The sequence below is a fragment of the Lepidothrix coronata genome, unplaced genomic scaffold (genome assembly GCF_001604755.1).
Source record: "Lepidothrix coronata isolate B3197 unplaced genomic scaffold, Lepidothrix_coronata-1.0 Scaffold197, whole genome shotgun sequence".
In the NCBI taxonomy this organism is placed as follows: Eukaryota; Metazoa; Chordata; class Aves; order Passeriformes; family Pipridae; genus Lepidothrix; species Lepidothrix coronata.
The window spans coordinates 25947-46569 of NW_016690377.1; the positions used below are offsets into that span (position 1 = coordinate 25947).

The 20623-nt window shown below is 52.7% G+C and overlaps 1 protein-coding gene across 5 annotated transcripts; it reads left to right on the top strand.

Annotated features, from left to right (window-relative positions):
- Positions 1-121: 121 nt before the first annotated feature.
- Positions 122-20590, top strand: KANSL3 (KAT8 regulatory NSL complex subunit 3). 5 transcript variants are annotated; one of them, XM_017831858.1, is made up of 21 exons: positions 122-383; positions 1610-1780; positions 2961-3051; positions 3672-3857; positions 3983-4114; positions 4544-4660; positions 5162-5263; positions 5406-5477; positions 6261-6335; positions 6903-7060; positions 7659-7722; positions 8375-8575; positions 9077-9233; positions 10488-10565; positions 13057-13245; positions 14816-14888; positions 15890-16038; positions 16702-16814; positions 17333-17552; positions 17898-18031; positions 20028-20590. In XM_017831858.1, exons 1-21 carry the CDS (start codon positions 139-141, stop codon positions 20028-20030), a joined length of 2730 nt encoding a protein of 909 aa, XP_017687347.1. In that variant the 5' UTR covers positions 122-138; the 3' UTR covers positions 20031-20590. The 5 variants fall into 5 exon arrangements, with proteins under 5 accessions (XP_017687347.1, XP_017687348.1, XP_017687349.1 ...); XM_017831859.1 differs by having other exon boundaries at positions 9080-9233; XM_017831860.1 differs by lacking the exon at positions 10488-10565.
- The last annotated feature ends 33 nt before the right edge of the window (positions 20591-20623 follow it).

Consider the following 20623-nt stretch of genomic DNA (forward strand, 5'->3'; position numbering starts at 1 on the left):
CCTAATTGGGATATTCCCAGATTCCCTCATCCCCTTCAGGATATCCTCGGCATCCCGCCCCGCGCACGCGCGCTGCGGATCCGGGGCGGGGGCGGGCCCCGCGCACGCGCAGTGCGGGGTGGGGGGAGCGCTCCCGCCATGTCGCAGCGCTGCGGGGACCGCGATCGCGATAGGGAGCACGACAGGGAGCGGGAGCTGCAGTGGTCGGCCCGCAGGATGGGTACGTCGCTGCTGCTGCAGCTGTCGGCGCACGAGCGAGAGCTGGACCTCGTGTGCCTCGACCACAGCTACGCCAAGCCCTGGAGCGCTCACCCCGATGCCAGCGCGGCCCGGCCCGCCCGACTGCTCTTCATCACACCCCGCAGGCACCTCGGCACCGCCCCGTGAGACACCGAGGGGCTGAGGAGAGGACTGAAGGGGGAGAGGGGGGGGTCTGTGGGTGTGTCTTGAGAGGCTGAGGGGGGCTGAGGGGGCTTGCGGGGAAGGGGGTTCTTGAGAGAAGAGGGTGAGGGGTCTGAAGGGGGCCGGGGGGGTCCTGAGGGGCAGGTGGTGGGGCTGTGAGGAGCGAGTGGGTGGTCCTGAGGGAGCTGAGTGGGCCTGTGAGAGAAGGGAGAAGGGCCAGGGGGACCCTGAGTGGCAGGTGGGGGGCTGTGAGGGGGGCCTATGAGGATCCTGAGGCGACTGGGGGGTTGAGGAGCCTGTGGGGGTTTTGAGGGTCAGAGAGAGCTGTGTGGGGCTGGGGAGTCGATGAGAAGAGGGGAGGGGGTGCTCAGGGACCTCCCTAGGGGCTGGGAGCTTGTCCTGAGGGGTCTATAGGGGTCTTGAGTGGCAGATGGGTGGGCTGTGAGGGGAGTCGGGGCTCCTGTGGGTCTGGGGGGACCATTGGGATCAGGAACCTGTGTAGGGGCTTAGAGCATGTCCTGAGGGGCTGTGAGGTGGGAAGAGGAGCTGTGAGGTGACAGAGTGGGGCTGGGGGTATGAGGGAAGGATGAGGGTCCTGGGGGTAGTGTGGGGTTTGTGGAGCAGAAGGGTGGGGGCACCCTGAGGTCCCGGGGTGGACTGTGGGGTGGGTAGGGGGTCCTCTGGGGTGAGAGGCTGTAAGGGGTCCTGTGGGGCAGGTGAGGGCTGTGAGGGGAGGCTGTGTTGTCTGTCAGGGGGAGCTGAGGGGCTTGTGTAGGGCTGGGGTCATGTGAGTGGTCCCATGGGATGGGGGAAGTTTTGGGGGGCCTGAGGGGAGGAGCGGGACAGGCCCTGAGGGATCTGTGAGAGGCTGTTGAGGGAAGGGGAGAATGTAAGCCTGGGAAGACAAGAGCAGGTTTGGGCATCCAGAGAGCTTAGTTTGTGGGCCCAGGTGGGTTGGTTTGGGGTTCAGGATAGGCTTGGTTTGGGGGTGCAGGGGCTTAGTTTGGGGTCCAGGATAGGCTTGGTTTGAGGGTGCAGGGGTTTGGTTTGGGCATCCAGGGAAGCTTAGTTTGGAATCCAGGGGGCTGCCAGGGCACAGATCAGGAGTAACAGCGTCCCTGAATCTCAGTGCCCACCATAGCAGAGCCCAGGGTAACCCATCCCTGTCCTAAATCCGTCCCTGCCCTAAACCCTCGTTCCCTGGCAGGGAGGCCGACATGCCAATCGATGTGGAGACAGTGACGCCCACCCCAGTGCCCCTGTATGACAACCAGAAGGCCCGGAGTGTGATGAACGAGTGCGAGAGGCACGTCATGTTCGCACGCACTGATGCTGATGCACCTCCACCCCCTGATGACTGGGAGGAGCACGTCAACAGGTACCCAGGGACAGCAGGGACAGGGAATTCTGGCACCCCCTGGAGTGCTGGGAGGGTTTTGGTGAGACTGGACACACAGGGATGTTACTGAACTGAGCTATGTTCAAGGAAAATGGATTTTTGTGTCCAAACTCATCTGGCTGCTGTGAAATCTGAGTGTGATGGTGGGGGGTGGCCCAGCTGGTGAACCTCTCCCACATGGCATCACAGAATCATTAAGGTTGGAAAAGACCTCTGAGGTCATTGAGTCCAACCTGTGCCCGATCCTCACCTTGTCACCCAGCCCAGAGCACTGAGTGCCACGTCCAGTTGTTCCTTGGACACCTCTGGGGATGGGGACTCCACCACCTCCCTGGGCAGCCGCTTCCAATGCCTGACCACCCTTTCTGTTAAGAAATTCCTCCAGATGTCCATCCCATGAATCCATCTCATGTATTCAGGGGAGGTTGGAACAGTGAGTCATAGAGTGATGGTACAGATCCATAGACTCATTTGGGTTGGAAAAGCCAAATTTTTAAGGTCATTGAGTCCACCCATTCCACAGCACTGCCAAGGCCACTACAAACCCGTGTCCCCAAGTGCCACATCCACAGAGATGTTAAATCCTCCCAGGGGTGTGGACTCCACCCCTGTGCCAGGGCTGAATGGCCTGTTCCATGAAGGAATTTCCCCAGTATCCAACCTGACCCTCCCCTGGCACAGCTTGAGGCTGTTTCCTCTCATCCTGTCCCTTGTTCCCTGGGAGCAGAGCTCAACCCCCCCTGGCTTCACCCTCCTGTCAGGGAGTTGCAGAGAACAAGAAGGTCCCCCCTGAGCCTCCTTTTCTCCAGGCGGAACCCCCCCAGCTCCTTCAGCCCCTTCCCCACTCCATTCCCTTCTCTGAACACACTCCAGCCCCTCAATGTCTGTATTGGGGTGAGGGCCCAGAACTGTCCCCAGGAATGGAGGAGCCTCAGCAATGCCCAGCACAGGCAGGGATCTGGGGAGTCATTGGATTACACGTAGATTTTCAGTTCAACCATGTTCCAATGTCAAAGAAAATGAGGATGTGCATAAATTCCACCCTGTGGAACCCTCCAGCCCACAGTGTTAACATTATGAGGAATTTGGTTGTTTTATGGACAGCAGCTCTCAGGCCCCAGGCGTGTGTGTGACAGCTCCTGTGTGTCTCTCCCCACAGGACAGGGTGGACCATGGCCCAGAACAAGCTGTTTAACAAGATCCACAAAGCGCTGCAATCGGACAGGTTGGCTCGCTTGGCCAACGAGGGGGTAAGAGTTGTTGTTATCTGTCCTTCTCAGCAAAGCCAGGATGGAAGTCTTGGCCTTTGGATCATGTAGCCTCAAGGAACAGGCAGCTCTGGGCTTCTTTGAGCCATGATTTTTGTGGAATCATAGAATATCCTGAGTTGAGAGGGACCCACAAGGATCATTGATCCAACTCCTGGCCCTGCACAGACACCTCAGCAATCCCACCCTGGCCCTGAGAGCGTTGTCCAAACACTCCTTGAGCTCTGGCAGCCTTGGGGCTGTGACCACTGCCCTGGGGAGCCTCTTCAGTGCCCACTCACCCTCTGGGGGAAGAACCTTGTCCTAATATCCAACCTAAACCTCCCCTGACACAGCTCCAGCACATTCCCTCATGTCCTGTCACTGGTCACAGAGAGCAGAGATCAGAGCTGCCCCTCAGGAGGAAGTTTTGACTTTCTGGGAGGGCTCCCCTCAGCCTCCACTTGCCTTCCAAGGACAGGTTTAGTCCTCACGGCCAGATGTTGAGCTTTGCTTCCAGGGGTCTTAGGGTTGCCCAAGCCAACACTTCCCTATGGATCAGGATGCATGTGACATGCTTGATTTTCCCCATAACTGTTCCTTTTGGATTTCCTGGTCTCCAGGCTTGCAATGAACCTGTCCTGAGGAGGATAGCGGTGGATAAATGTGCCCGGAGGGTGCGCCAGGCCCTGGCCAGTGTGAACTGGGACACCAAACTTATCCAGTGGCTCCACACGACACTGGTGGAGACCCTCAGCCTGCCCGTGCTGGCCGCATACCTGGATGCTCTGCAGACCCTGAAAGGAAAGGTGATAAAAGCAGTGGGAGACTTGGCTGTCGTGGATGACCTTCTCCCTTTATCCAGCTCGCAGATGGAATTGTTATCCCTTGTTTTGTGTGTGTTTTCTCAGTCCCTCCTGGCCTCTGGTTTCAGATCCCCACGCTGATCGACAGGATGCTGCTCTCTTCCACGGCCAAGACAGGAGCAGCTGGGGCTGAGGCTCTGTCCCTGCTGCTCAAGAGGCCTTGGGACCCAGCAGTGGGTGTCCTGTCCCATAATAAACCAGTAAGTGCCTCTGGGGGCTTGTGAGGAGCGAGAGGTCCCACATCAACTTTATTCTTCCTCTTCCTTCTACTTCTGTCTGCTCTGCTCTTTCCCCCACATTAGACTTGCTCAGTAATGGGGAGTCCTTCTGTTGGGCATGTTCCCCCTGGGCTATCCCAAGGGAGCTTTGGCTTGGGAAATTCATACTCCTTTTCTTTCCACCTCTGTCTTCTCCCTAGGCTCTTTTCCCCGTGTTTTTGACTTTCTCAATGACAGGGAGTCCTCTTGTTGGGCACATTCACCCTGGACTGTCCCAAACTTTGGCTTGGGAAAACAGTCACTTAACAAGCTGTGCAAGGTCCCTCCTGCTTCCCTATGCAAGCCAGGCAGGCAGTGAGGTCCCTCCAGAGAAGTTGCTCTCCCTGACAGGTCTCTTGTTGAACTTTGCAGAGCAAGTTGCCTGGTTCCCCTCTCATCCTCATCGCTTCCTCTGGCCCTGCCAACTCCATGTTCCCCGCTTCCCGGCGGCACCGCTTCTGGCAGTCACAGCTCTCCTGCCTGGGAAAGGTGTGTGGGCTTGGCTCTGGGGGAAGGACAGAGCTGCTTCCAGAAGCCTTTGGTGCACCAAAATCCTTGGAAAGCAGAGGCTGATACTTGCCAGCCTCAGGGTTTGCCGTTGGAGACTGCATAGGGATGGATTTGCCCAAATCCAATGTGTTTGAGGTTTTTTGATACTGTTATTAAGGATTGATGAGGGTTCTGGTAGGAAGGGGTTGGAGAAGGGAGACTGGAGATCATGTTAGTCCTCTTGGCTATGGAGCTGCTCACTCATCTCCTAATGAGTGTGTTTGATACACTGGAGTGAGGGGAGATGTTTTCTGGTGGGAATCCATGGGGAGTTCTCCATTTACTGTGGTTTTAGTAGCTAGAAATGAATCCTAGGGTAAAGAAGGAGAGAAAGCACGAGTTCATGTGTAAAATGGGCTCCATTCTGTGCTAATTGTTGTCGGGACCTGTTGTCCTCAGTAAGGCCTTGGTTAATTCCTGATTTTCCCTCTCCACTGGCAGGTGATTCCCATTGCCACCTCCCTGCTGAACAATGGCAGTGGGGTAGGAGTGCTGCAGTGTCTGGAGCACATGATTGGGGCTGTGAGGGGCAAAGTGGCAGAGGTGAGGGAGAGGTAACGGGTTTATAAGGGAGTCTTTGTGCTCCCATTGACCTTATTCCCATTCCTGGAGGTGCTGTGCTACCCCAGGGCATCATCTCATTGTCTGTCCTGCTTCTGCATTCCTGTGTTTTTGTCTCCTGTAGATTCACAACCACTTCTCTCACAAGCAGATCATCCTGATCGGGTGGAACACGGGTGCCTTGGTGGCCTGTCACGTGAGTACCTGATTCCTTTACATCGTCAAGGAAGCAGAAAGAAGGATATGGATCTGTTAGAGCAGGTCCAGAGGAGGCTGCAGAGATGCTCCAAGGGATGGATCCCCTCTGCTCTGGAGCCAGACTGGGAGAGCTGGGGCTGTTTGCCTGGAGAAGACCTCTCCAGGGAGACCTGAGAGCCCCTTCCAGTTCCTGAAAGGGCTCCAAGAGAGGTGGAGAGGGACTTGGGACAAGGGATGGAGGGGCAGGACAAGGCAGAATGGCTTCCCACTGCCAGAGGGCTGGATTAGATGGGATATTGGGAAGGAATTCCTCCCTGTGAGGGTGGCGAGGAGCTGGGATGGAATTCCCAGAGAAGCTGTGGCTGCCCCATCCCTGGAAGTGTTCAAGGCCAGGTTCGACCGGGCTTGGAGCAACCTGGTCTAGTGGAAAGTGTCCCTGCCCATGGGACTGGATGGCCTTTAAGGCTCCTCCAACCCAAATCCTTCCAGGGTTCTGTGATTCTCCCAGAGCCCACTTGGCAGCCTCAGTTCAGAGATGGATTTGAGAGACTGTTACACTTGATGGGTTCTCCTTGTCCCTTTCCTCTTTCCGTGGCCTGCTTTTGACCAGTCTGTGGTTGTGGGCCATTAGCAACTTGAGTCATTTAACATTTTCTAATCACTCTTTTAATCTCCAAAGCCAAGTGTAGCTATGGAAAGTGTTTCTGTGCCTGGCACAGTAGCTTTTGCTCCTGGGATGCTCTGTGCTGTGAGAATGCTGAGTGCTGCTCTTTCTGCCCAGGTTTCAGTGATGGAATATGTCACTGCCGTTGTGTGCCTTGGATTCCCACTGCTCACCGTGGATGGCCCCAGAGGGGTAAGGACCAGGTGGAGCTGTTGAAAGAACTCTGCTTTTCTTTAAACCTCCCTACATTGTTTCATGGAATCAGGCTTGGAAGTCCAGTGAAATTGGCATATTTTTTTCAGAATATCTGTGTGATTTGTCTTTGAAGGAGGTGTTGCGTTTAGAGTAGAGACTGTTGCATTCCTGATGGGATTCTTGATGCAATAGCAGGTGTGAGAGGTGCTATCTGTGCTTGTCTCGGCTGTGACCTGTTTTTGCTGGACGTGTAGATCCCTCGTTAACCTTGCCCTGGGTCCCTCATTAACTGTATCATTTGGCACCAGAGCTGGTTTATTCCTTTATGAGCTGAGCAGTGTGTGACTGTCTTGGGAATAATTAGAGCTGTGCAAATGCAGTGGCTAATTCTGAGGGTGTTGGAAATCCATCTGGGAGGTGTTTGCTGGAGCAGTTTTCATCTGGACTCAGTACAGCTGTCAATCCCATCGAGATTAACCCCAAGTGCCTCTTCAGGTGTTCAGCTCCAAAGATTCTTCATCCTGGCTCAGCCCTTCCAGATTGCAATTCCCTGTGCTCTTGCAGGATGTTGACGACCCCCTCCTGGAGATGAAGACCCCTGTCCTCTTCGTCATTGGGCAGAATTCCCTGCAGTGCAACATCGAAGCCATGGAGGATTTCCGGGAGAAAATCCGGGCAGACAACAGCATGGTGGTGGTGGGGGGAGCAGATGATAACCTCAGGTAACACCCTGTCAGGTGGATACTCTCTTTTCCCAGGAATTCTGGGCAACATCTGGGCGTGCTGTGTAAATAAACCCCAGATTTGGTACTGGAACCAATTGGGAATGGCATGAAAATGCTCCATACTTGGGTGAGTTTGGAATAATTGCACCAAAAAGCTGAGCCACTTGTGTATGGGAATGGGGTTGCCTGATCTAGAGCTGAGCCCAGAGCACAGATCAGGTTTTAGAGCATCGTATGAATCAGAAATCTCTAGTGGGAAAAATCAGTAAAGGAGAGGAAAGAAAGAAAGATAAAATTCTGATGCTGGGTCTGGAGAATGAGCTCTCAAGTGTCAGATTTGCTTTGGAAAATGCTTTGGGATGCTGAATATTTTTTCTCAAAGTTTGTCTTGGCACTTCTGAGGGATCAATCTCATCCTTCCAGTAGTTGGTGCTCTTGGGTTGTGACATGAAGGCTCTTACTCAGGCCTTACTCAATGTGTAACTGGGTAAGGGACCCACCTTGTGTCACTTGAATCTTTCTCTCAGGTGAGGATGTTGTGAGCATGGAAGTGGAAAACCAAACATGTTGATTTCCATCTGTTTTTATTTCCCAGGATAAGCAAAGCCAAAAAGAAGTCAGAAGGCCTGACCCAGAGCATGGTGGACAGGTGCATCCAGGTAACCATGGGGATCTTCCCTTCACACCTCCAAAAAAAGGGGTAATCCCTGCTGAAATGTCTCAATGCCCAAAGGTTCCAGCCGGGATTGGTTGGATTGAAGGGAATCTGTCTCCTGAGGGGAATTTGGAAGTGGCTGTTTCAGTAGAGATGTGAGATTCCTGGTGGTGCACCTTAAACAAGGAGCAGTTTCCTAAGTCTCTCAAGGGACACAGGTGGTATTTTTGGGGAGTTTGAAGAAACCATCATATTTCTCTCCCAGGTGTCCGAAATCAGCAGAGTGTGAGTTTTAATGAGAAAACCAAAGTTCGTCTGTGAGGTTTTAGATGTTCTCCCTGTGGAATATTAGACCTCCAGAGCCTTATCCATTTGTCCCTTTGGGAATCTCATTCTTTGATTTGTCTGTGAGTTCACAGGGAATCTTCTTGTGGGATATTAAACCTCTAGAGCCTTATCCATTTGTCCCTTCAGGAGTCTCATTCCTGGGTCTGTCTGTGAGGTTTTAGGGATTCTTCCTGCGGAATATCAAACCTACAGAGCCTTATCCATTTATCTTTTTGGGAATCTTATTGCTCCTTCGCTTCAAGCTGTGAAGATCCATTGTTAGAGACCTGCCCACCTCTTAATCCAGCTATTTATTCCCTCCTCCCTAGGATGAGATAGCTGACTTCCTGACTGGAGTGCTGACCCGAGCCGAGAGCCACTCGGGCTCCGACCCCCGGGACCTGGATGCTGAGAAGAAGAAAAAGCCCCGTGACTCCACCAGGAGGGATCTATCCTTTGACTTGCCAGAAAGGAACAGCAGACCTACCTCCCCCGCAGCCAAAGTGCCAGCCTCGCCCTCAGGATCAGAGGTGGGAGCTTTTCCCAGGGTAATTCCAGCTGGGAAAGGCTGAGGTTGTGTAAAGAGGTACCTCTGTGCCACTGAAATATGTGGTGAGAGCTGTGATTAGTGTTGAAGATGGAGGTAAGAGGATATGGAGGAGTGATGGCCTCAAGTTGTCCCAGGGGAGGGTTAGATTAGATATTAGGAAAAAGTTTTCATGGAAAGGGTTGTAAAGCATTGGAAGAGGCTGCCTAGGGCAGTGGTGGAGTGACCATCCCTGGAAGTGTTCAAAAAAGACATGGTTGTGGCACTTGAGGATGTGTTTAGTGGTGACTGTGGTGGTGGGTTATGGTTGGACTTGATGATCCTAAAGGTTTTTTCCAGCCTTAACAATTCCATTGTTCCAATAGCTTGTGGTGAGACAAATGAACCTTCAGAGATAGGTGTGCTCCAGCTGAAGGATTCCTGACACTCAGGGTTAAGACTGACTTGAGGAAACGTTGGGATAAGAGGTGTCCCTCTCTTCCAGCAGGACTTATCCAGCGTCTCCAGCAGCCCCACTTCCAGCCCCAAGACCAAAGTGGCCACCGTGTCCCTCCAGAAGCCCCCCCCGGTGGGCACCACACAGCTCCTCAAGAGGCAGGTGCCGAGGGCAGACACAGTCCTGACACACAAGCAGGCACAAGGTAATTCCCTGCAGCTTTCCCACCCTTTTAGCATCCAGATTTCTGGTCTTTTTCTGTCCTAGTGTGTGGAGGTTTTTGTCTTCAGAGTCCTGTCTTGAATTCCAAGCTCCCCGTGGCAGCTTTTTCTCCAGCTCAGTCCCTATCACTGCCATCTGAAGGGATTGGAGGGTTGGAATTATGTTGGGAATTATGTTTGTGGAGCTTGTGGAGTCTTCCTGCTGTTGGGGAGTGGGAAGGACTTTCACTTTGGCTCATCAAATCCCTCTGTAGCCTTACTCTAATCCTTTTGGAAGTGGGAGCCCCTTGTCCAGTGTCATGAATCCTTGAAGGCTCCCTGGGAAGAGACTGAAGGTGCTCAGGAGAGAATAAAGATGCTCAGGTGATGTTTGAGGCTGTTGAATTGAGACTGAAACTGTGGGATTTAGGGAATTATAGAGTGATCTTGCAGTAAATGACTGTGGAAAACCCGCTCTGAATAAGAACCCACCCTATGGAGTTTTGTGTCCTGTTAGTGTTGATTTAAAACCTTTCTGTGCAGCTTCATTGTGGTGGTGAATGCTTGGAGTGTAGGAAGTGGTTTTGTGGATGAGGATCCTCCTGGCAAATCCCTGGGCAATAGTTCTCCATCCTTCCTCCTCTCCTTATTTCTTTGCCCAGGGCAGACCTGAACAGGCTCATTGTTGTCTCCTGTGACCTTCCACATCCTCTGAAGCCTTTTCCTAATTCAGGGATAGACTCCGAGAGAAAGCTGAAGCTTGCATTTTCCTTAATTTCTCAGACAATGGACTGAAGGATTGTATTTCTTTGTTGTTGTAGCTGAGGGAAACAGTTTCCAGGTAGCACATGGGAGGCAGGAGGAGGGTCTGTGGGTCTTTTTGGGTCTTTGGCTGTGTCGCGGCTCTCTGGTTTAGTCAGCAATGCTGCTACTCCTGGCTGGAGCTGCTGAGCGATCTGCTGGCTCACGTCTCCCAGCTGCTCTCAGCTCCTTGGTGCAACTGAGCCAAGCTTAGCTGTGCTCTTCTAGCCAGGCCTGCTCTTGTTTCCAGGGCCTTTTCACAGTGGCTGTGGGGCTGGAGAGGGCTCCAGGTGAGAGGTGGGATGAGGAAGAGGTGGCTGTGTCTCCGTTGTGCCTGTGGCTGGATGAGTTATGTCCAGAGCTCTGTCTCTGCTCTGAGGTCTGTCTGTGGTGTCCCTGGAGCTCCCTGTCCCCTCCAGAGATCCTGTGATCCTGTAATTCTCTCTGATTCATTTCAGCTCAGTTTGCTGCTTTTCTGAAACAAAACATGCTGGTGAGGAAAGCTCTTCCTCCTGGCACCTCTTCGTGTCTCTTTGGTGAGTATCCTCTCACTTCCCGCTGTCTCTCTTCCTATCTCCCTCCTCTCTGTCTCTGCTCCCTTCTTCCATCATCTTCCTCTCCCCTTGCATTGATTTGGGGATGTGGCCCAATGTGTCCCCTTGTCCCCCTGCTTTTTGCTTCCTCTTTGCTGTATTTGGAGCTGGAGCCAGGGACCCACTTTACCCGGGAGCTGTGACTTTTCCCGAGCTCTTCCTTGTTCCCAGTGGATAAAGGCAGTGTCTGGCAGCTGGTTTGCTCTGATGGACTAAAGCTTTGTGCACGAGTTTAGCCCTTTTTCTTTGCTGGGGGTGAGAAGGGGACATGGACATCAATCTGAAGAGACCATGTGTGGTTGTGGTGGAGCATCCCAGACACGTGGGAGAGAAACAAGGGACAGCCAAGTGACTCGGAAGGGACACGTGGAGCAGCTTTGCTTGGTCTGAGGGAATTAGAGCAGAGAGGTCAGGGAGAGGGGTGGCTTTGGGAAGCTGTGATAGATCGGGGAGAGGGATACTGTCTGGACCAGGAGACATGTGGAAGTGAGTGTTCCGTAGTCCTGGAGTCTCTCAAGTTGAGCACAGAGGTAACTGAGTGTGTCATGCTCTGAGGGTTTGGAATCAAGGGGTGAAATCCATAGTATGTGAAGATGTGTTTTACCATCACGAATGACAGTGAACGTGTGGATCTGGGGTTAGGAGGGCAGGCAAAGTGGAAATCCAAGGATTTGGGAGGCTGTGGTGGTGTCATATGAGTATGTCAGTACTCCATTAGGGTGCTGAGAGCTGACATGGGTGAGAAGTTCCTCTGCCACTCCAAATGCTGTTGCCTTTAACTCTCCAACCATAGTAATCAACCCCTGAGGCAGGTATTGCCCCAGGCTGGTGGTTTGAAAGGTTTCTTTCCCTCTTGAGCCTGGTTTAGGGGTTTCTTTCTCCCTGGAGCCTCGCTTAGAGCTCTCCCCTGTGCCATGAGGGGAGAGAGCACACTTGGAGCCCTGCAGGGGAATCCCCAGCTGGTGGGAGCTGTGGAGAGCCTGGCACAAGCCTGGGGGGTCTGTTCATAACTTCAAAAGCCAGTTAAAATCTCTGGGCTTGTTAATGCCTGAGATGTGAGGCAGGAAGGGGGGTGGAGCTTCATGGATCCACAAGGAAGAACAGGGTCCTCCCTGGAGTGTTGGGAACACAGAGGGACGTTGGGTCACTGCTTGTTGATGCTTTGAGGGACACCTGACACCTGTGCATGTGCCTTTCACTGTCCTGCTTGGCTGGTGGCCCTTGGGTGGGGCTGTGGGGCCTGCAGGCTGTGCACGGCTCCGAGGACTCTCTGGATGCATCTGGGTCTGGATGGTGCATGTTTGGAGGAGGGCAAAGGTATGGAAGTGAACAGGCCTCAGGTCCAGCCATGGAGAGCAGGACAGCAAGCTTGGCACTTGTCTTGGGGACCAGAGCAGCCCCGAAATGCTTGGAGTTGCCTGAAATTTCGGGATTTGACTGCAATCCTGTCCTACATCCACAGTTCTGAGGTGTGTAGGTGGTACACAGTGTATAAATATATACGTACACTCACATATCTATATCTATTTTATACAATATATCTGCACCTGGATATTTATAAATAAAAAGGGATGTACATCTTGGCCTCTGGGCTGTGGAATACATGGCTTGGATGCCCAGGACCATCTGGATACAGGGAATTACCAGCATTTCAGGCTGGACTGGATGATCGTGGGGGATGCTGGATGGGCAGGATGTGGCAGCTCATGGCTATGTCTTGTTCCTGAGCTGTTGTGGGTCCCCTGTGCTTTTTCACAGGCTTTGGCCCTGGGAAGTTTATGCTTTAGGGAGGATGGAATGGATGTGACACATCAAGGATGTGGCAGCAAAATGACACATTGGTGTGGAAGAGAACTCTCATCATGTGGGTACCAGTGTGGGACTTTGAGGGGCTTGGCTTTGCTGCAGCACCTTTTCTGCTTTGCTTGGTGCCTCCCAAAAACCTGCCCAGCTCCAGGAAGAATAATAGGTGTGCAAATCCCTTGGCTGTGTTGGAGGAGCAAGTAGGCTGAGCTCTGATCCTGCACCATCTCTGCAAGTCTCCACCTTGATCCCCTCACCTGGAAATTAGGGATGTTGGAGGGGCCTTTTGCCAGGATTTGGATGTGCCACACTTTGAAATGAAAAGTGTTGATGCGGAGGTGTGGTATCACTGTCCACATCCATTTCCCTTCTCTGCAGAGGCAAGACAGATGTTACATCCCATCCTGCCTTAGCCTGTGAGTAGCTTAAGCCAAATCCTGGCCTTAACTCAGCGCAGGACAGGCAGGAGCCAGCTGAGGTGGAAAGGAAAGCGTGTTCCTGGTGCATGGGAGTGGGCAAGGCTGACATGGAGGGAGCTGAGGAGGTGTGTGCATGGGCATGTGTCCCTCCTGTGCCCAGAGGAGCAGCGCTGACCTAGAGGTGCTCAAACAGCTCCTTCTGTGTCCCCCAGTTCCGGTGCCAGAGCCCTCGGAAGGGGCTGAGAAAGATGATGTGCGTTTGCAGCTGAAGAGGCACCAGCCCCCCAGCCCGACCCAGTGCTCCAAATCCTCCAAACGAGCCAAAATCAAGGTGACCATTGTCTCCCACGGGGATGCTGCTGCCATGGGCACCGGAGCTGCCCTCACCACCCAGGCAGAAAGTGAGTTGTGGCTGCACAGCTGCTTCTTAACCCAAAAATGGGGCCCTGGCTGTGCCCAGACCTGCCCTCAGGGGCACCTGCAGGGAGGGGAGGGAGCTATGATTTATTGACCTATTGCTGCTATTTTTGGAGGAGTTTGCTGCAGAAAAGGTGGTGGCTCAAGGTGTGAGTGGCTTGGGGGCAGCTGGGGGAGTGTGACATGTTGGGGCTTGACAGGAGCCTGTTTTCCATAGCGGTTGGAATTGCACATTCCAGCAGAATGCTTGGCTGCAGCCTGGAGCTGGGAGGTGAATTTTACACCTTCCTGTGGTCTTACACCTTCCTCTGGTTTTACACTTTCCTCTGGTCTTACTCCCTCCTTCCTCTGAGTGTGGAGCTGCTGCTGGAAGCAGGATGCTGGTCCTGCTGGACCCCTTGCTCCACGTAGGTCAGGTGCATCTCTGGTTCTGCTCCTCCCACCTGGAATATGCTCCTGCTTTAGGGATGGCAACTATGTTCCTCCCTTTGGAAGACCTTTGTGTGTTCAGACACTTCAGCCCCGTGGGGCCTGGAGTCTGGCACAGCACACAGTTGACGCACTTATAAAAATCCCAGCTTTCCTACCTCTGCATCTGGGAAGACCCACCACAATACATCCTATATCCAAGGAGAGGTGATGTGCTCCATCTTCTTCCCCTTGAGCCTTTGGAAGAGAGGCCAAAAGCTTTGGCTGCTGTTCCCTGTGACCCTGAGGATGTTTTCTTGTCTGGAGTGCGTGTTTTCCTCCTGCCAGAGCTCCAGATCCATAGGGTTATGGACTGAAAGTGTCTCCGTTCTGCTCAGAAATCAGAGCTTTTCCAAGCTGAGAAATAATTCTGCTCCTTTCCAAGCACCTCTTTGCTAATTTAACAGTTGTTTTAAACTGTGAAAGTACCTAAATCCACATCATTTTGGAAGGTTACAGTTGATCTTCGGGCAGCTTTGAAAATCTCTGCTTTCTGGAGTCTTTTTTATTTTATTTTATTTAATTTTCCAAACTTTACTTCTTTTCACAGAAAGGAAATGAATTACAGAAGTAAAACATGAACCAAAACAAGAATTCCCTCTTACCCGGTGTGAGCAGGAGGAAAGCACAAGACAAACACAGTTGTATCCCAAAAAACACTGCAATAAACAAATCTCGTGACTCGTCGCATCCCTGTGTATTTTGTAAAGTGTCTTTAATTAAAGAATCCTTACAAAATCCATCAACCAAATCCCAAAAATCCATTGAGGTGGTTCAACTGTGCCTTGATGAACTTAGGAGGGGATTAGTGGAGACAATGTTTAGGAGAGAGATTTGGATTTGGTGTCGAGGGGCTGAGATTCCCGAGACTTTGGAAGCTGATTCCTTCAATCTTGGCTGTCGTTCCACAGCAGTTTTGATTGGACTTTGTTCTTTGGGATGTGTGTTTTTCCTGGAGAAGATGTTCTGGGGGCAGGATGAGCCCATGGCCGCGCCTGTGGGTACTTGTGTGAGAGGGGGATCCCTAAAAATTCCCTAAAGCCCCGTGGAGGAGGGAAAATGAGGATTGTCCTTTTTCTCTTGCAGTTGTCTCCGGAAAGTCGGTGCCCATGGCCGTGTCTGGAGCAAAGGAGCTCTCGGGGCTGCTCTCCACCCCCAGGTGAGTGGGAATTTGGGATTTATGAGCTGTGGGTCTCTTTGACAGGAAACACCACAACAGGGGCAGTCCTGCATATGGAGCTTTCTGGTTTCTTACTTCTCACTGGAATGTTCTGCCATGTGGCAGGAGGCTTTTGGGTTCCTGAAAACTCATTGTCACCTGGGAGTCGAACCTGTGAATGGCAGAAATGGGCAGAAGTAGAAGGTATTGTGGCTGTTGGGTTATGTTTTATGTAGTTCCCCAAATTCAGGTTATTTTTTGAATGACTGGGGTGGCTTTAGCAGAAATTCAGTGTTTAATCCTTCCTTTAATTCCCTTTGACAGTCAAACTTTTATTTTCCCAAAGACAGGGAAAAGCCTCAAAGTGACTCATGAAGGTCATTAACTGCCCATAGGGATTTCTGTTGGGGGATGAATCTCATGTTGATGCCTGTTTTCCCTTCTAATTCAAACCCAAACTGTGGGCAGCCAGACTCTGACTGATCTTGTTGCCCAGAGAGACTGTGGATTCCCCATCCCTGGAAGTGTCCAAGGCCAGGTTGGACAGGGCTTGGAGCAACCTGGTCTGGTGAAAGATGTCCCTGGGTGGAACTGGATTTGAGGTCCCTCAAATGGGACCCAAAATGTTTTGAGATTCTATAATCTGGGAGAGGAGAAGAGTTGTTTTAAATAGAAAGTAGGTTTTAAACAGGAAGAGTGTCGCTTTGGGGTCAATGACTTTTGTGTAGGGTGACCCAGAGAGGTGCACGCTTGTAACAAGCCCTTCCAGTTTGGAAATCCATGGATTTTGTCACAGGTGCTCCTACAGTGGAATAGGGAAACTTCCCTTGGACTTGATTATCTTAAAGGCCTTTTACAACAACCTTAACAATTCCATGATTCTCTTGCTTTGTGTTTTTGTAGCTCAACTCCCTTCCTTCAGGAGTCCTGCTGGTTGTTTGGGTTGGTGCCATCTGTGTCCCTGTGCGGTTTGTCACTGACAGGAACCTCTTCTCTTTTAGGCTGAGTTCAGCAGCAGAGGCGTCACTAAGCCCCGCTCCAGCTGGAATTCCCAGTAGCACAGCTCCCAGTGCATTCCATGCCCTGCAGAGCAGGCTGGTGGCCAGCAGCACCCACGGCCTGCAGGCCCAGCCAGCCAGTGCCCTCCAAGGTATCCACCTCCCTATGTCTGTCCCGGGAAGGTAAAAGGTAAACCAGGTTCAAAATCACTCAGTGGAGGCTCTTCCTTGCATTCCCTGGTTGCTTTGGGTCTGGTTGAGGCAGGATTTGTAGGGATTTGCTGTGGAAGATGCAGTGGGATGCAGCAGCTGACCTGATAATTGTGTCACTTGTATGTAATGATGCCTTGAAACACCAAACCTGACCTCTTCTTGCATCTTGGGTTTCACAAGTGACCCCATTTATAGCTGCAGCAGTGGAATGAAGCTGTGCTAGGGGGATTTAGGTGGGATATGGGGAAAAGGTTCTTTCCCCAGAGAGTGGTTAGGCACTGAACAGGCTCCCCGGAGTTTGGTCGTGGCCCCAAGGCTGGCAGAGCTCAAGCAGTGTTGGGACAATGCTCTCAGGGACACGGTGGGATTGTTGGGGTGTCTGTGCAGGGCCAGGGGTTGGATCCATGATCCTTGTGGATCATCCAACTCAGGATATTCCATGATTCTATGAAACATGTGGCACTATGTGTGTAGAGCAGCTTGGAGGATTCCCACCAACCTCGGGAATCCAGGTTTCCAGCCATGGGACACACCTGGAATTTCATGCTGCTGAATTCTCCAAGCCTGATTTGATTCTTTTCCTGGATTTTTTTCTTTTTTAGGAGCAGCATCTGCCAGCAGCCTGCTCCAAGGGCTGAGCTTCAGCCTGCAGGACATTGGGACCAAGGCATCCGCCCTCCCTGCCAGCATGGCTGCTGCTGGGCCACCTGTGCAGGTATCCACTGGAGATCCCACAGGGAAGCTGTGTGCAGGCCGGAGTTAGAGGGAACTTGGACAAGGCCCTGTTTGCTCCAGGACCAGGAGAGATGAGGAGGGGAGGCTCAGTGACAGGTCTAGAGAAGGGGTCTGTGGGAAGGTGTTTCTAGGCAGCCTTCTAGAAAATGCTGAGTTGGAGAATGGATTTAGAGGAATCAGGGATCATTCTCCTGGATATTCTGGGAAAACACACACCTGTGACCTCTCACTGCACTGCTCATCTCTTCAGTGTGAGTTGATTTCATAAGTGGCTTCATTTGGAGTGGGCTCAGTTTCTCCCAGTCATAGTATCAAGCCGAAATGAGATGTGCAAACTGGAAGGGACAAGTTTACTAGCATTTAGACCTGTGTGTGACCAAGAAAAAAGTGGGAAAACCATGACCTCTAACACCTCTGGCTTCTGTGGGAGGGAGAGGCTGTGCCACCGCCTCATCCCCTTTCTTTCCAGGTGCTCAGTGCTGCTGCTTGTCCTTGCAGAGCTCAGCTGTGAAGGCTCCCACAGCCCTGCAGAGCCTCAGTGCCATCACCACAGACACAGGCACCATCGTCCGCACCATCCCTGTGCCCACCTCCCTGGCCCTGGGGGCCTCAGCCAGCGGGAAGCCCTCGGCCATCCACCAGCTGCTGACCAATGGGGGGCTGGCCAAGCTGGCCAGCAGCCTGCCAGGGTTGGCCCAGATCTCCAACCAGGCAGCAGGTGAGGGACATGGGGGCAGGGAGGCATCTGGAACACCCCCGAGAGTGAGGAAGAAGGAAGGACTGGGCTGGAACACCCCAACACCCTGAGAGTGAGGGATAAGGAGGCAGGGAGGTGCCTGGAGCACCCTGAGGGTGAGGGAGAAGGGGGGCTGGAAGGTGATCCAGGTGCCTGGAGCACCCCGAGACCAGCGTTCCCAAACCTTTTTCCTTATGGACAACCACATGTGCTGGCAGTTTCCAAGGAGCCGCTTCTGATGAAAAGGCTTCTGGTGCCCCCCAAGCTGCTGATTGTGGCTTCCACTATCCCTCTGTCTCAGGGACATCTCCCATGTGTGTTTTCCAGGCCTGAAGGCGCCCACGACCATCACTGTGACCCTGCGAGGGCAGCCCGGCCGTGTGAGCACCCTGAGCCAGGCGGCCATGGGGATGATCCAGCCCCAGCTGGAGGAACAGCCCATGCAGACACAGGGCCCTCAGGTAATCTGGGACACCCTTCCCCACAGAACATGTCCATCACTGCTCACCTGAGCTGTTTCTGACTGTCGCAGTCCAAGGGCAGGTGTGGCTGTGGTGGGGAAAGTGTTCTCGGTCACATCTCTTGGGTGTGATGAGTTGGTGATTTGCTGAGGTGGTTGAGAAGATCCAAGTCATCATCATGTCTGTGTCAGGGTTGATTGTGCTTGATATCACAGAATCATGGACTGGTTTGGGTTGCAAGGGACCTTAAAGCTCATCCCATTCCACCCCCTGCCATGGGCAGGGACATCTTCCACTAGACCAGGTTGCTCCAAGCCCGATCCAGCCTGGTCTTGGACACTTTCAGGGATCCAGGGGCAGCCACAGCTTCTCTCGGAATTCCATCCCGCCCCCTCCCCACCCTCACAGGGAAGAATTCCTTCCCAATATCCCATTTAACCCTACCCCCTGACAATTGGAAGCCATTCTGCCTTGCCCTATCCCAAGTCCCTCTCCAGCTCTTGGAGCCCCTTTAGGCACTGGAAAGAGCTCCAAGGTTTTTGCAGGGCAACCTGTGCCAGGGCCTCCCCACTCTCCCAGGGAACAATTCCCAATGTCCCATCTAAACCTTCCCACACTAATACTGCACCAAGGGAATCTCCAGCTAGACTTGGAAAACTGCCATCAGCATGTTACTGAATCCCCAGGTAAAAATTACCCTTCAGGTGAAGCCTTTGGGTGGAAGTTGGGTGAGTACAAAGAGCAGCAGCCAGAAATCCTTTGTTTGTCCTGTTAGAGCTGACATTGCATCTGTCATTGCTGGGAGTTCCCATGCAAAATCATGGTTTACTGCTGGTTAAAGCTCAGATTTGGGAGCATCCACATCTTTCTGAGTTTCTTTCAGTCACTGAGCTTAGAACCTGGCTAAGGCAGAGCTCAGAATCCCGAGCTGGTGCCCCTCAGATCCCCCCTGAGCACCAGAGGAGTAATTTGTGTAGGTCTGAAACTCCTCCATGTGGGAAACAGCTTTTGTGCTTTTCAGTAAACATCAGAGCTGCTGTGCTTCCCTTCATGTCCTTGTTACCTTTGAGACCCCCTAAATACCCAGAAGTGATGGAACTTGACACAGATTGACTCCAGGGTTGAGTGGTTTAGGGAAGGGTTAATTTTTTATGTGGTGCCACTTGAAAGTGGATATTTGATCCTGAGCTGTGACTTTTCCCTACAATGCTGAGGTTGTGTGTTCAAGGCAGGGCTTAATTGTGTGGCGGGTGTAAGAGTTGCTTCAAAAGCAAACTGAAAGCTGCCTTTTACAGGAAATGGGGTGAGCTGTGTGTTTTTGTAACTAATTATAGCCCTTGACATCAGCTCCCTGTCCCTCTGGCGCAAAGGGTTACGTAATCCAGGGCTTCCTGGAACGGACTGGATTTACAAAAGGCTTTGGGGGATAATGCTGAGGGCTTAAACTCTTGTGTTTTCAGCAGTAGCCAGAGCTATTGTTGGTTGTTCCCTTTGAAATTCCAACTGGGCCTTTGCAGGAAGCTGGAAGCCATTTCAACTGGTCGCAGATTTCAACTGTGCCTGGAGCATCTGAGCTGCACTTTGAGGGGGTAGCTTTCCTTCCCCCTAGGCATCAAACAGGAGGGGAATCTGAGTGGTCTGGGAGTAGAGTGGTGCCAGTTTTCGTTGTTTTGGTTTCCCTGCCTGGGTTGTGCCAGCGCTGGGGTTTGTTTTGGGGTCTCACTCTGGAGAGTGGACCGGGCCAGGTCCTTCTGTTCAGTCTGGAAGAGCTGAAGGGTGCAGCATTGGGATAATCCCAGTGCTCTCTGTGTCCCCATCCCAGGCTTGGCTCAGCTGCACCTCAAGCCCTTGATTTTTGCTTCACATGAAGCAACATTTGCTTCACATGAAGCAACATTTGCTTCACGGCCAAGATGCTTTTGGGGGGCACAATTCCCATCAGCTCCCAGGGTGAGCACCGTGTCCCCCACTGCTGATCCTCTCCCCTTCTCCACAGTGACTGCCACCAGCCCCATGAAGACCCTCTACGTCATGTCAGCCGCCAGGCTCTCAGCTCTCACCAAGCCTGGGATGAGTGAGGCTCCTGCCATGCCCCTCACACTTCTGGGCATCCAGCCTTCCTCCTCCTTCTGTTCCTCCTCCTCCTCCTCCACTGGTGCCCTCCCCTTTGCCACCCTGGTGCACCCCAAGGTGGGACCTGCCCTGCAAAGCCCCTCCAGGATGCTCCTCCTGACCATAGGGAAGGGTGACAGGGCCCTGGGACACCTCAGGGAGGGGGTCAGCCTAGCCAAGAGCCACGTCCTGGGGCCCCTGGAGACCCTGGGGAGGGCTCCCCCCATGGTGGACAACGGCAGCACCATCATCCACCCCAGGGAGCCTCAAGCCAACAGACACTTAGTGTGCATCCTCAGGCTGGACAGCTCCTCCAGCATCACCTACCAGCCGCAGGGACCCCAGGGACCCACAGGAAGGCTGAGGGGTGGGAAAGGAGCAGCCCCCTGGGCAGAGGGGTGATGTTTTTCTGGGTTTGTTATTGTTTAATAAAAATTTCCTTTTTTATTCTTCTGTGCTGAGTTTGCGGCCACAGCCCCT

Coding starts and splice junctions, on each gene's coding strand:
- KANSL3 (XM_017831858.1), top strand. CDS start 139: ATGTCGCAGCGCTGCGGGGACCGCGATCGCGATAGGGAGCACGACAGG. Junction 8,576..9,076: donor CCTCGCCCTCAGGATCAGAG/GTGGGAGCTTTT, acceptor CCTCTCTTCCAG/CAGGACTTATCCAGCGTCTC. Junction 14,889..15,889: donor GGGCTGCTCTCCACCCCCAG/GTGAGTGGGAAT, acceptor CTTCTCTTTTAG/GCTGAGTTCAGCAGCAGAGG.